General features: G+C 36.4%; 1 protein-coding gene across 1 annotated transcript in view; it reads left to right on the forward strand.

The window, feature by feature from the left end:
• The window catches only part of Hdac9 (histone deacetylase 9), an 821,624-nt gene that overhangs the window by 465,014 nt on the left and 342,607 nt on the right, over positions 1–14,003 (forward strand). The window contains exons 7-8 of the mRNA XM_042695799.1: positions 4,095–4,223; positions 9,581–9,696. Of these exons, the coding sequence (XP_042551733.1) occupies positions 4,095–4,223; positions 9,581–9,696 (245 nt within the window). The remainder of the gene's footprint in view (positions 1–4,094; positions 4,224–9,580; positions 9,697–14,003) is intronic.

Raw genomic sequence — 14,003 nt, forward strand, 5'->3', positions numbered from 1 at the left:
TATATATATATACACACATATGTGTATGTTTAATACCCATGATAAAGTGAAGCCACAATAAGTGAACCACCATATAGTGAGGACCAACTGTATTTGACAACATTTCATTTGTTTTTGCAGTAAGTCAAGCTATATAAGAGATCTCACAGAAAACAAGCCCCATACAGCCCCATAGACTCAGATGAGGGCACTGCTTACCATGAAGTGAACAGGCTTAACAAAACTGCTTAGAGACATCCTCACCATGTCAACAGCAAGAAGCCATTCCCATTCCTAGAGCTGCAGGGGAAAGAAGAGAAAATTGTTCCTGGAGATCTGGAGTCCAACAGCAGAGGACATCAGGAATGTGTACATTTGTGGCCAGTAATAAGCACTCTACTGGAAAACATGTAAAATATCCAGACCACTCCCTACTTTATCCTTTTGTCACTAGCCTGTCCCACCTGTCCAATCAAAATGAACCCAAATGCAGTCCAACCACTCCCCCTAAAGGGTAAAGTGATGCACCTCCAGGACTCGGCTCCTGTGTACTCTGAAGAGTCAGGCAAATGAAATTTCTTCAACAAATGAAGAAAATCCAAAAGAATCAAAACCATGACCAGTTTAACATGAAGAATGGAGGCTTGTTATTAAATATTTCATCTAAGGCCAAATAGCTAATATGTGGAGCAGGCATTTAAATCCACACCTATTTGACCCCCGACACTACAAGGGCACTATCATACCTGATTTCCATGAATGCATTGATGTCCAACAAGACTGAATTACTCAAGCTTATTGGTTTTAGGTAGTAATTCTCTGAATGGAACCTAGTTCTCATTCCTGTTCTAGTGTTTACTTTGTTACATTGGCCACTAAATGAAATTTAAAAGCTCTGTACACATAATCCTTTATCAAATAGATCCACATAGAAGAAAGGCTGTCAACTATAAACACTATCTGTGGAAGGCTTGTAAAATTCTAGGTTTCCTATAGAATGTTCTGGTGACATATGCTATTTTTACTAGCTGTCCTCATTTTTTTTTCTTTCTGATTGTTAACACAGAGCCCTGCAATGAATACAGGAGGGCAGGCCTGAACATTGGGGGACTTGGGGCTCACTTGGTCATTCCTACCTTTGTAATATCCAGTAATACTTGCCAATAATATATTTTATAAACCTTGTCTTCTCTTTCATAGTCACCTAGACATTCAGTCATTCCCAGGGGTCTTAGTGGGTGGCCATATCTTCAGAAGTCTAAAAGATACTGGATTTTTGTTTTCACCAAGAATGAAGAATCAGGCTTAGAAAGCCTATTACTTCTGGTGGGGTTGTAGCTCAGTAGTAGCACATTTGCCTAGAATGCACAGCCCTACTGCTAGATCCTCTGATCCTCTCCCCATAAAAATAAACTAAGAAAGAAAAGAAGAGAAAAAGAAAGCAGTGGAATTTCACTGAAAATTCCATAGCTTAGAAAGGATGCCATAAAGATCCTATCCTCCATCCTTAAACTGTAAATGCACTCTAAATGCACTCTTCTCTCTTCCACTCTGTGCTTTTGCTGTTTTGTTTTGTTTTTGGTGCCCATCATGAGGCTTGATTTCATGTCCTGGGCTCTGTCCCTGAGCTTTTGTGCTCAAGGCTACCACTCTACCACTCTACCACTTGAGCCACAGCTCTATATCTAGCTTTTTGCTGGTTAATTGGAGATAAGAGTCTCGTAGATATTCTTGTCCTGGCTGGCTTGCAACCACGATCCTCAGCTCCCAACCTCCAGAGTGGTTAGGATTAGAGGCGTGAACCCAGAGCACCTGGCTCACTCAGTGTCTATACTTTAGACAGCCAATTTGTACTGCTTTCTCCAGTAAGTTTTGTCATAAAGTCACATCGATATTGAAGTCTGGGCATCTGTCATTTTTGTTCTTGGGTTATAGGCAAGAAAATAGGATACCTATTTAGTAAGGATTCACAGTTTCTCTTCTTTAGATGAATGCCTTTATTATCTGCAGCTTTTCGGAGACAGGGTTGGTTAGTTTTAAAAGGAGTTATAAAATGAGGGAGGGGGTAACAATGTTCCACAAGAAATGTACTCATTATTATATGTTTGTAACTGTAACCCCTCTGTACGTCACCTTAAAAATAAAATAAAATTAAAAAGAAAACAATAACAAATAGATTCAAATCGATATAGTCTCCCATTTTCTGCTTTTCTCCTGGATTAATTGGATGTTAAGGGCCTATAATGAGGGTCCTAGAAGCAACTCATTTCAGTTCTCTATCATGCTGAGCTTCTTGTTCTCAGCCCTGATTTATTCCTCACCTTCTGGGTTTCTATTTTTACAATATCTTCAGGCTCCCAGTTTTTCATGTTTTCCATATCTCAGGCATAAAAATCAGATGTACAACAAGCAAAATATACTGTCTGAGCTTAATTTTCCCCCAAGTTCTTATTCACCTAGTGAATTCCAAGTGTTATCTGTCCCAGTTTAGAGCTGCAGAGAAGGGAAAGAGAAGAACAAAGAGAGAATCAAGTTTAGATGTTCCAAGTCTGAAAGCAGAAAGGGCATGTGGCTGGGTTGGGGGGGAGGGGCAGGGACGACAACACTGTTAGCTCTACTTTTGCTATCCTTGTCATCTGGCAAAAAGAAAGAAAAGTTTTCAAAGAAAACATTTTCACTGAACAAAAATATCTAGCTATATTTTATCTGTGGTGGGTGATTACTGGTGCTTTGGGACAATGGCTTTATAATATTTATGGTTTTTGTGTATAAGGAAAGGTGGGTGAGCATTACTTTCTATAGAATAGAAATGGAATAGATGAATAGATCTGTACTTGGGTACAGATCCTGGCTTCACCTCCTAAAAGTACTCACTTTGAGGAGATAATCTCCCTTCTGGGGTTTGATCCTCTCCTCACTATTATCGTTTTATAAATAGTATCTATTCCATATGAATGTTTCTACTGTTAAAAAAGTTAAATCTGATAGTATACTTAGAAATGTAGCAACATAGGACACATTGTGCGAATGTTAGTTGTCAGCAGAAATATTTTTTCTATCCTCATCATCCTCAACCATGGACTTCTACTACAGAGACTCTCCATATCCAAGGTTTCCATTCTTCTAATGCAGTTTTTTTTGTTTTTTTGGGGGGGGTCCGGTCGTGGGGCCTGAACTCTGGGCCTGGGTGCTGTCCCTCAGCTCTTCAGCTCAAGGCTAGCGCTCTACCACTTGAGCCACAGCGCCACTTCCGGTTTTTTCTTTTTGCTTATGTGGTGCTGAGGAATGGAACCCAGGGCCTCAGGCATGCAAGGCAAGCGCTCTACCACTGAGCCACTTTCCCAGCCCTGCACAGTTATTTTAAAATCTACTAAATGACAACTGCAGAGCTGAACTATTTGGATTCTTGTAACTGAAGAAATAGTTACACATGTATGGATAATGTGCATTTGTGCTTCCAAACATACAATTTAAGTTTAAATGTTCCATTCTAAGACTTGGTTAGCTTCCTTTTGAACTAATGGTATAGTGAATATATAGAAAGGTTAATTCACAGTGACTCTAGTTGAGTTTGATGTTATTATACAGGATATATTTTCCCAAGACTTTAGGTTAGAAATGACTGACAAAGACATATTCCCAGAGTCAGGATCAGACATAAATTATATGCTACAAAGGTGTCTTCTTATTACCAGAAGTCAGGTCAGCGTCTCAAAACTCACATTAAGTTACTGTTTTTGTGGCTATTGAGTTTCACCCTAGAGAGAATTAAGAGGCCTGAGGATGAAGTACAATAAATCTTACTCTAACCCAAACATAATTAGTGATTAAAATTCCCATTAACCATCCCAATGCTGCTAAAGTAGAAAACTTGTTTTTGCTTCTTATTTACTTTCATGTGTACAAAAGTAGAAAACTCACATGTTTTATTTAAAATGATTATTTGTCTGTTTGATTAATTTGGAGTCAATGCTTTAATTAGATGCTTGAGTTTTTAATTTGAAAAGGGACCAAGCAAAGATTTAGGCTTTAAAACAAAACAAACAAAAACCAGGAGCTATTGGCTCTTTATTTATTTTTTAATTTTTATCTATTTTCTCTGTCTCAATCCCCAGCCTCTGAGCCCAACTTGAAGGTGCGGTCCAGGTTAAAACAGAAAGTGGCAGAGAGGAGAAGCAGTCCCTTACTCAGGCGGAAGGATGGAAATGTCACTTCATTCAAGAAGCGAATGTTTGAGGTGACAGGTAATTGAGGATTGGACAGCCATATACAGTACTAACAAATGCTGGTAGTAGGAATTAAAATGTAGTTTAGAATAAACCTACCCATGGCATATTAAACATTATTTGGAGAAGTGTTTCCTGGTAGGAAATGTTATTGAAAACAGGTCAGTAAACCGTGCTATGCATGCAGGTACTGTGTTGGATCAGAAATGAGTGTTAAAAAACAGAGCTATGTGTCAATCAAGTCACAGCTAGGCAACACCAAAGCTCTCTCTATTTTTTCCAGAAACAGGCAATCCATTCTGGAAATGCCAAATGGGAGAATATGACTTTTAATGAAATCTGATCAGAAATGAGCAGAGGGAGGTCCAAGAAGAACACTCCCCTCTACTCAGACATGAATGTACAAAATGCATCTGGGAAAAGTAAATTGCGTGGAACAGCAAAACTTTGACTTTTCAACAAATTTACAGAACTCATAAATGGCTTTATGTGTTTACTAGTGGACTGGGACTTATGGCAGGAGGGGGGATACATAGCTTTTTATGAAGGGGAAGAAACTGTCATTTTCACTAGTCTCAAATGGATGAGTTTATATTTTTTTAGCTGTCTGGTTAGTAGTGGGGTGAACAGGTTAAGAAATTTAACCTGATGTCTTATACCCCTCCTTTAGTCCCAGTTGGACATAGTTTGAAATCATATAAGGCCTAACAATGCAAGAACCAAAAAAGTCAGCCAAAATTATATGGTCTAGTATGTATGTGTAAATACCACCATGAGCTCTACCTGGGTATTTTCTTTGGTAATATGTAACCATTTTTCTCTGTTGTAAGTAAAACTGTCCATACGCTAGTGAAGCCAGTTGGTATTTGTTCTCCCACATCAGATCTTACCCCAATATGTAAAAAATAAAAAAAAAAATTGTTTCAGCTGGGTTTTGGTGAAGCTAAGATCTGAAGATCTTTGTTTGAAGCCTGCTTGAGCAGATAAATCCCTGAGACTCACATCTCCAATTAACCAGCGAAAAGTCAGAAGTGGAACTGCATTTCAAGTGGTAGAGTACAAGCCTTAGCAAAAATCTAAGCCATAGTGCACAGGTTCTGCATTCAAGCCCTATTACTCCCTCTCCCCCAACCCCACCTCTCTGCCACACACACATACTCACACATTCTTTGTATTTAGTATCTCCTTTGGCCATGTGTCTAGTATAGAGCAGCAGTACAAGGAAAGATTGTAAAAGTCGGTATGGAAAAGCATTCTTGTATAGAGAACACTATTGCAACTTAAAAGTTTGAAGGGCTGTTCAGGATAAAAGCAACAACAACAACAACAAACTCTGTGTAGTCTCTGTCAAGCCCTGATTGCTTGTTATTAGGTAGTGAAGAGGATTTTTTTTTTCACTGAATATACTTGGAATTTTTTGTACTTGAAGGATAAGAAATGAGTAGCAATAAGATTATTTCAGTAGAGCTAATATTTGTTTTCTAATTTTAATATAATCACTAATTTATGCCAGCTCAAGTTTAATTTTGAAATTTGTGGACTTTTTCTAAGAAATATTATTATATATCAAATTGTTAAAAATGCTAGGTAAAGTTTATTAATATCTAACATTGGTGTGGTTGGGGAACTGAAAATTCTGTTTTAATGAAGAAAAAGAATAATGAATATTTCAATTGTCTCATGTGAATGGAAGAGGGTAATGTTTTTAACTGGTTAGAATAGGCAGATATTAACAGAAAACCTCAAGCAAGAGAGAAACATATTTTTGCTTATTTTTTGCTTTGTAATCTTAGTACCAAAGGTCACATTGGTTGATAAAAGTATGCTATTTGGATTTGCTTATCCATCTTTTTCTTGGTCTTGACTTTTGCCATTTTTTATCATGCATGCCTTTCATCCCTGCTATAGAAGAAACATAAATACTAGGTCACAGTTTAGAATAGCCTGGGCATAAACAAAAACCCTATTCCAAAAAATAATCAAAGATGAAAGTGTTGGGGAAATGGAGCGATTAACAGAATGCCTGTTTCTTAAGGACAAGTTCAAGCCGTGGTAGGGAGAAATTTTTTTTCCTGTTTAATATTTTATGAGACTATTGACTTAACGTTCATTTTAGGAAATACTTGAAGCAAAACTTGTATGAATTTAGTAAACACAGATTTCTGCCTACAAGCTGGCACCTGTGGATGCTTCAGTAGATGTTTTTTTTATCGGTTGCACTACACTTACACTAATTGTCTTTGGAGGCTCTGAACTACTGAACACAACTGCTTGCACCTGCACTCCTTCCCATTTCTTGGCCAACTTCCATCTAACTTGGATGAGCTCTGTTTGGATCTTAATAGTAAATATTTTCTAGTATCCAACCAGAAGTCTGATTAACAGCATCACAGCAGTTAAATTGCCATTGCTGTCATTTGTACCATTATATCTTTCCCCTATTTCGTGGGTTCATATCTTACATTGTATTGAAAACCATGCTGCCTTCTCTTTCTATTAATATATGAAGCCACTTGCTATTTTTAATTCTTTTCCAATTTCATGAGCTTTCTGCCTCTCCCTCTCCTCAAGGCCCCAAACTTTGATTCACTCCTATACTGGCAGTTTCTTTTCTGCCTCTCTTCTTTTTATGTTTATGAACTACAGCTCCAATATCTAAGCTTTCTCAGTGTCCCTAGGAAAGCAAATGCTGGGTTCTGCGTAGTATGATGCTGCAGAATCCTCTTATAGTAGATGATGCGTGAATTCTGATGTTTATTGCAACAATTTCTACATAGGAAATACTTTGGTCTGAATATAACATAACCTACTATAAGTGACATAATTTAAAATTGGTTAGAAAGAATGTTTAAGAAAATTGCAAAGAAAGAAAATATGGAAATATGAATGATATATAAATGAGACATTAATGCGAACTCATACTTAATGATACTGGAAATATAATAGGTTTGTGTTAGGGACAAGGAGCTTCTGTAAGAACAAGAAGAGTATACATTTTCTTTTCTTTGCTTAAAACAAAACAAAACCAAAAACAGATAAAAAGTGAAGATGGTAAAAGACCAGATGACTCAAAATGAAAGCAAGATAGATAGGTTGAATTTTATAAGGCCGACTATTTGTTATAATGAATGACAATTATCAGAATCATGTCACAGATTTCCAGTTCTTTCCATGGCACTGTGAGTAGAGGAGCATTTATAACAGAAATTTGTAAAGTGTAAAAGTTGTCTAGTGGGAGAGCAAGAAAACATTGTGTGGAAGTTGGGAGTTTCTGTTCTCTGGAGAACAGATAATACATAAGCCAGAATCAGAGTCTGCAGGTGGAATTGGGCCTCCAATGAAGTCAGCAAAGCAGAAGAGGATAAAAAGCATGAAAGAGGAAAGCATTTATTGCTAGAGAGAGTGACTTCTTTCTCTTGGCTGAGTGCAAAAAACTCAACATTTACACATAATAATAGGCTTTATTTTGGAGCAGGGGCCTCTGGTGAAAATTGTCTTGAGGTTCTTCTGAAAAGAGTCTGGGAGAAATTTTTGAGACTGCTGTAGCAACTAAGGAATAGTTGAAGACTTTCACCATTATTTATGAGAGAACAATGGGAGCTCTGAGAGAAATGATTATAGTTTATCATCAGTGGGAAGAACAAACTGACATAACCTAAAGGAGGGAATTGGGGTGACTTCAAGGATAAGATAAAATAGACATAGGAAAAAATAATATTAAAATATACTTATTTGGACACATCTGTAATAGAAGGCTCAAAATATCAAGTATTCTGGAGGTACTCAGGCTGAAATTTAAGAGAATTAAAAGCAAGAAATATAACTTCCGCAAGGGCATGCTGTCTAAAATTACATTGAACGCCACAATATTGAGTGATTTTGACAAAGGAAAGAGAAAAGGGAGAAGGACCACAGCTTAATTGCATATATTTAGGAATTGGTCGAAGGGAGAAAGGAAAGAGCTAAGGAATCATGAATAAAGAAGTAGAGAATATTTCTGTAGGAAAGATTAAGAAGATGAGGTTTGTTTTGTCAAATTTCAAATTTGGTGACATTTGAGAGAACAGTTGCAGTTACTAGTGAGTAAGCTGTAATGCCAGGGCTGGAAGGAGTGCGTAGGCACTGGCAAGCACACTGCTCCTCAAGAATAATTACCATGCTACCAGACTGGGGAGGGGGGGCAATCCCAGAGGGAGGGAGGCCTTGGAAGATTCAGAATAATGAATGAGGATAGTAGTAGAGGAGGCGGCAGAGCACTGGGTGCTAATACTGGAGAAGAGAAGGAAGAGAAATGACTTGCCCGAAATGGGTAAGGAGAGTATAGGTTAAAAACAAACAAACAAAACCAACCAACCAAACAAACACCATGAGATAGAAAAGGTGCATGTGGAAATCAGATGGAAGCTTCACTTTGTAAAGCAAGAGACAAGAGCAAGTCTGCAGACTTGGCTAGCACAGCATAAAGATGAGGCAAAGAGAAAAAGGTTGAAACAAAAAATCTGTAGAAAGAAAAGGAAGGAATTAGAGTTCAGTGAATAATATTCCAAAACATGATTTAATGATCTCTCTAATAGTCTTTCTAGCAAGATTTTTATTTTTAATTAAATTTTTAATAAATATATTAGTTTCGCTATAATTTGGAGTCCATGTGAATTTTATTTTTCAAGAGGAAAGATATTAGTAAATTTTAAAAAAGAGTATTAGTAAAATAGTATTTTTATCTGACATTGCTTAAAAGAATTTATTTTTATATTAGTGTTAAAATATTTACAAGTCATATTAAGACAACTTTTCATTTCCTAAAGAATTATTGGGTACAGTTAATGTCAACTAATATGTTACAAGGCTGTCATTGTAGTGTTGAGATATTAACATTCTATTTTCTTCATACAATCTTGATTCACACAGGCTATAAGAGATAACCTTAATATATAATTTAAGCAATTTTTCCTATCGCAGCAGGGATTGCTCTGAGTCTTTCTTCAGCATTGATGGCTTGCTTTTGTTATGTTCAAAAAACTCTTATCTTTTTTATTTTTCATGGTAACACAATAATAAGTAAGGGAATATTCTTTGTTTGCTTTGATTTTTTTTTCCTTTTTAATCATATCTATGATCCTTTCTCACTGGATGTATTTGCTTCTGTAGAAACTGTTGAATACTATGGCATGTTTTTGTAGTGGGCACAAAGGTGAGAAAAACAGTATGAAGTCTAGAAACATTCCATATGTTTTCCTAGTTTTTTAAGTGAAACTGTACTTACTGTTCATAGAGAGATAAAATAAAGCATCACCTAAAGCTATGTAGTGCAGCAGTGAAGTTCATCCTTGCATATACTTTGTTATGAATGCATTTGCACTTACAATATTTTTCAGAATCCTCAGTCAGTAGCAGTTCTCCTGGGTCTGGTCCCAGTTCACCAAACAATGGGCCAACTGGAAATGTTACTGAAAATGAAACTTCAGTTTTGCCCCCTACTCCTCATGCTGAGGTAAGTTCATTGTTAGTAATTGGTTCCCTGATTAGCTACCTAATCCACAATAGTATTTCTGAATGAAATTTCCTATATTACAAACTTGTAAGAGAAATAGTGTATATTTATGAATGTATAGAAAGTTGTGTTTAATAATGTTTTCTTCTTGAGACAGATCTATGGTATTGAGTAAATGTGGTTGTATTGATAAATGGCACAATTAGGGACATTTGGATGATATATAATGTTTGAAAAATACTGAGATACAATTGTCAAATAAAATATTCTCCTTGATCTCAAATATGCACTGTCCAATCAGTGTACAAATTCATAATCTTGCTTGATCACTGGTTATTTTTGATGATAGTACACACATGAGTAAGTTGAAACAATTTCACATGGAATTCCAGAATAACAGCTAATAAGGTGGGTTTTACTCATTTGTATGCAGTGCAATGAAAAATAATGGAAGTTTACACTGAAACAGGAAATCCATGGAACCAGCATTTACTGAGCACCTGCCACATACCAAATCTTGTGCTGTCAATTGGCATAGAACAGAAAATATTATCTGAACTCTATTCTTGAAAGTAACATATGAGAGGAAAATACTTTAAAATAACATTATTATAGTAAAAGAAAGGAAATCTGAATTTACATATCTTCTGAATTAGGCTGAACAAAGGTATCAGTATAGAAGTGGCAGCTTTTTGAATATCATTGTTTTGAAGTTACTATTCGTTGACTAAAAGCATGTGCTTTTGTTTCCTGTCATTGTAATACCTTCTTCACTATGCACTACTCCTCTAGAGGCAGAGTTGCTGTGATAAGCTCTCATAAATAGCTATGGCATGTTTCTTGCCTACTATTTTACAGAATGCTTGTGCTTCTGAGACTGATCACATCTTTCACTCATAGATTAGGCCTATAGATTTCTCCCTTGTTTATCTCCCCTTTTAACAGACCACTTCTGCCTATGGAGAACTCACATTGCTGTCTCTTGACACAGTTGATTTTAAGGGATTATTTTGACTGAAAGAGTTTCCTGCAGATATTGTTGAGATGCCTATTGTTTTATATTACATGTGCAGTACATGCACACACAAACAAAACTCTGCATATATACAATGTATGATTAGACATTATGAAACTGTTAGGCTGAAATGCAAGTAAAAATGGAAACCTAGGGATTATCCTTCATAAAGGACTGAAATCAGGGAAGTCACTTTTGCTTTGAGGATATTTGCTTTCTTGAGTTTTGAGCTTTGGTTTTCATGGCCTAATAAAATTCAGGAGATAGTAGAGAAAGCACAGTGTTAACAAAGGAAGAGCTTACAGGAGACCCTCGCATCACTAGGCAGGGATCCCAACCATCCACGCTACCTTTGTGAGATGCTCTCTCCATCCACAGCCATCTTGATGGGAGTAGAGCTTAAAACATTGACTCAGTGAAGATCATGGACCAAATCATGTCAACTCAGGAAGTTAATTTGATTTACAGTGGCTCCACATTTGTTGTCCCTCCCCTACCAAATGCCTGCAAAAATGCAAATGTGAATTCTTTCCAGAGATACACGTCTTCATTCTAGGTTTCATTTTTTTCCCCTCGAATCAATTTTCAAAAGATAGATGGTTTTCCTTATGACCATCTCTCAGCTCCACAAGGAATAATATTTCAGCTCTGGACATTATCTGTAGGACCTTCATCTGCTTCCTGTTTCTAATCATCCATCACCCCTCTTTCTCTTTTTTGTTATTATTATTTTTAAAATATGACAACAGTTGGCAATAAATTCTACAGGAATTTTGTGATGAGAGACAATAGTAGGTTTATTTTTAAGTATTATGTTTTAGTGAATGTAGTTATAGTCCAATACTTGTCAATTTTCTGAAACACTTTAATCAATTTCCTGGAAGAGAACAATTTGATCACGTACATATTTTTAAAAAATCTTAGATATGATTTTTTTCTAAGTTTGAATAATGTAATTCACAATACTTCATGAACATTAGAGGGTCCAGGGCTAGTGAGTCTTTGGATGGATTTTATTTTTTTTTTTTTACCATTGGAAAATGAGAAATACCCATTACCCTTAATTCAATGTCTGAAGTCCTTAGAGGGGCATTGCCAACACAGTAGGATTCAGGAGGTCACTTACGTGCTGTAGCTTTACATTTTATTAGGTTCTCAAATAATACTACAGTACTTTAAAGTAGCAAGAGAGTGATGGACACAAAATTTAGTATGATAATTACATTTCAGGATAGAAAAAAGGGGAAAATATGAGTTGATACTAAAGAAGACACACCTACATATAAATACATACATATAGTACTTTATACAACATATAAACATTAACGTATACACCTTGGTGGGTTGAAAATAAATGGAAAAAGTGGGATTTTCCTTTTTGGCCTATTTTCTCTTTTATGACCTATCAAATTAAATTAAATGGCTATCTTAGACTATCTGACATTAATTTTAAAGATATATGTGTACATGTGCACACATATATATTTAATTGAAAATATAATTAAGAGAAATTTGCTCATATTATTTTAATCTGTGGCATATCCCTAACTGTTTCATTGTCACAAGTTACCTCTTTGCATGCCCTGGGTATTCAGCTAATGGTTGAATATATTCTGTCACTGTAACCCTTTCCTTCCTCCCCCACCATTCACAAAAGAAAAACAAAACAAAACATAAGGAAATGTGATTTAATGGAGTTTAAAAGGGTAGAGGTGTTTCTTCAGGTCATTGACAGGACATTCACCTCCAGAGCTGGGAAGACTAGTTCAAAAGCAAGCAGTGACTTACCTCATAATGAATTAATTGTGTGCCTGAACTATGATCCAAAAGGCCAGGTGGGCAGACCTTTCTGCACTGATGGGTAGCCTCTCTGTGGCCCAGAACAAAAAATGCAATCCTGATGGCTACCATGTGTTTTCTGCTGGGTTCTGTTTACAGAGGTCTGTAGTGTAATCCATTCTGGGTAGGAAGGGAGGCAGCAGAGTTCAGACCAAGACCCTCAGTAAAGTAATATCCTAGCGTTGTAACACTCAATGCTGCCAACTAGAGAAACTAGAGAAAGAAAAATGTCCTAAGCCATACTTGGTTAGCCATCCTCCAGAGTTTTGTATGATGTTTTTTCAGCTATCTTCTAAGATTAATACCAATAATATGTGATCTTGTTTCAATAGAAGTAATTTTAGGTACCAAGTATTTGTATCATTATTTGCATAAAAACAAAACCACAAAAAAGTATATACTTCATCATTTGCAAATTAGGCTTGTTCTGCTGTCTTCACTGAAATAGCATAGGCTAGTTTAGTTCAGGGGTGATATATATTTGAATGAACTCTATTATATGACGTGTAAGTGGGCTACCTCTTTCAGAGCCCATGTGAGCACACAGGATTCTATCCGTTGTGTTGCTTAGGAAATAGGAGCATGAGGCCCTATCTGAAGTTCTTGAACCCTTCATGAATGAAAATATTCCATACTGTAGTTCAGATATCTTATCTATTTTAGATAAAAGAAAGACAGAGGTTGAAGGAGAATTCAATGTTGAATTCATAATGCAATGCTCAGGAAACAGCAGAGTGTAGGTGAATTCATAGGTGTTCCGGTCACCAGGCAGGGTATGAACTCTGCTGGAGAACCAACTAGTTTACTGTCATTAGCTGTGTCTCCAAACTTCCCCGGATCCCTAGATTTCTAACCTAGTTTTAAAAAAAAGGTAGTTAGACTGTTGACAACTTTGTTGTAAGCGCTGTTTGGAAGGCAGGTGGCACGTTGTGAAGTTTGAAAGAAGTACATTTTTGTTTTTATTATCAGTGCTGACTCCTGGTAGGGAGAACTCATTAGCTTGTTTGTCTCCAAGCCAGCAATTCTCATGTGAGAGTGAGCCTCCATCTGCTCTGACCACTTATGTTCTACTTCTTCTATTTCTTACATATGCTCGGTCCCAGAACTCAGATGGTTGAGCTACTTGCTCTACTCATTTGTAAACTTGGTTGGGAAGCTGAAGCCTCCAGGGTTGCTATTTCCGAGTTCTATTAGAGATGTCTTTACCTATCTAGTTTCTTTATTGCTAATGTTATGGGTCTGTGGGTTAAAATATGTTTCCATGGATATCAGCACCGTGACTTTAAATTTGGTAAATTTCTTTGATAGCTATTTTAATAGTAGCCAAGCTGTTGGTTTATTTCTTGTTGAATATTAGTGATTTCTTGTTGAATATTAGAGATATCTGTTTCCTGCAGATACAAATGATTTTTTAAAATGGTTCTAATGATAAGCTTATGTGTTCTTAAATCAT

The sequence above is a fragment of the Dipodomys spectabilis genome, unplaced genomic scaffold (genome assembly GCF_019054845.1).
Source record: "Dipodomys spectabilis isolate Male_0828 unplaced genomic scaffold, ASM1905484v1 ptg000190l, whole genome shotgun sequence".
Lineage (NCBI taxonomy): Eukaryota > Metazoa > Chordata > Mammalia > Rodentia > Heteromyidae > Dipodomys > Dipodomys spectabilis.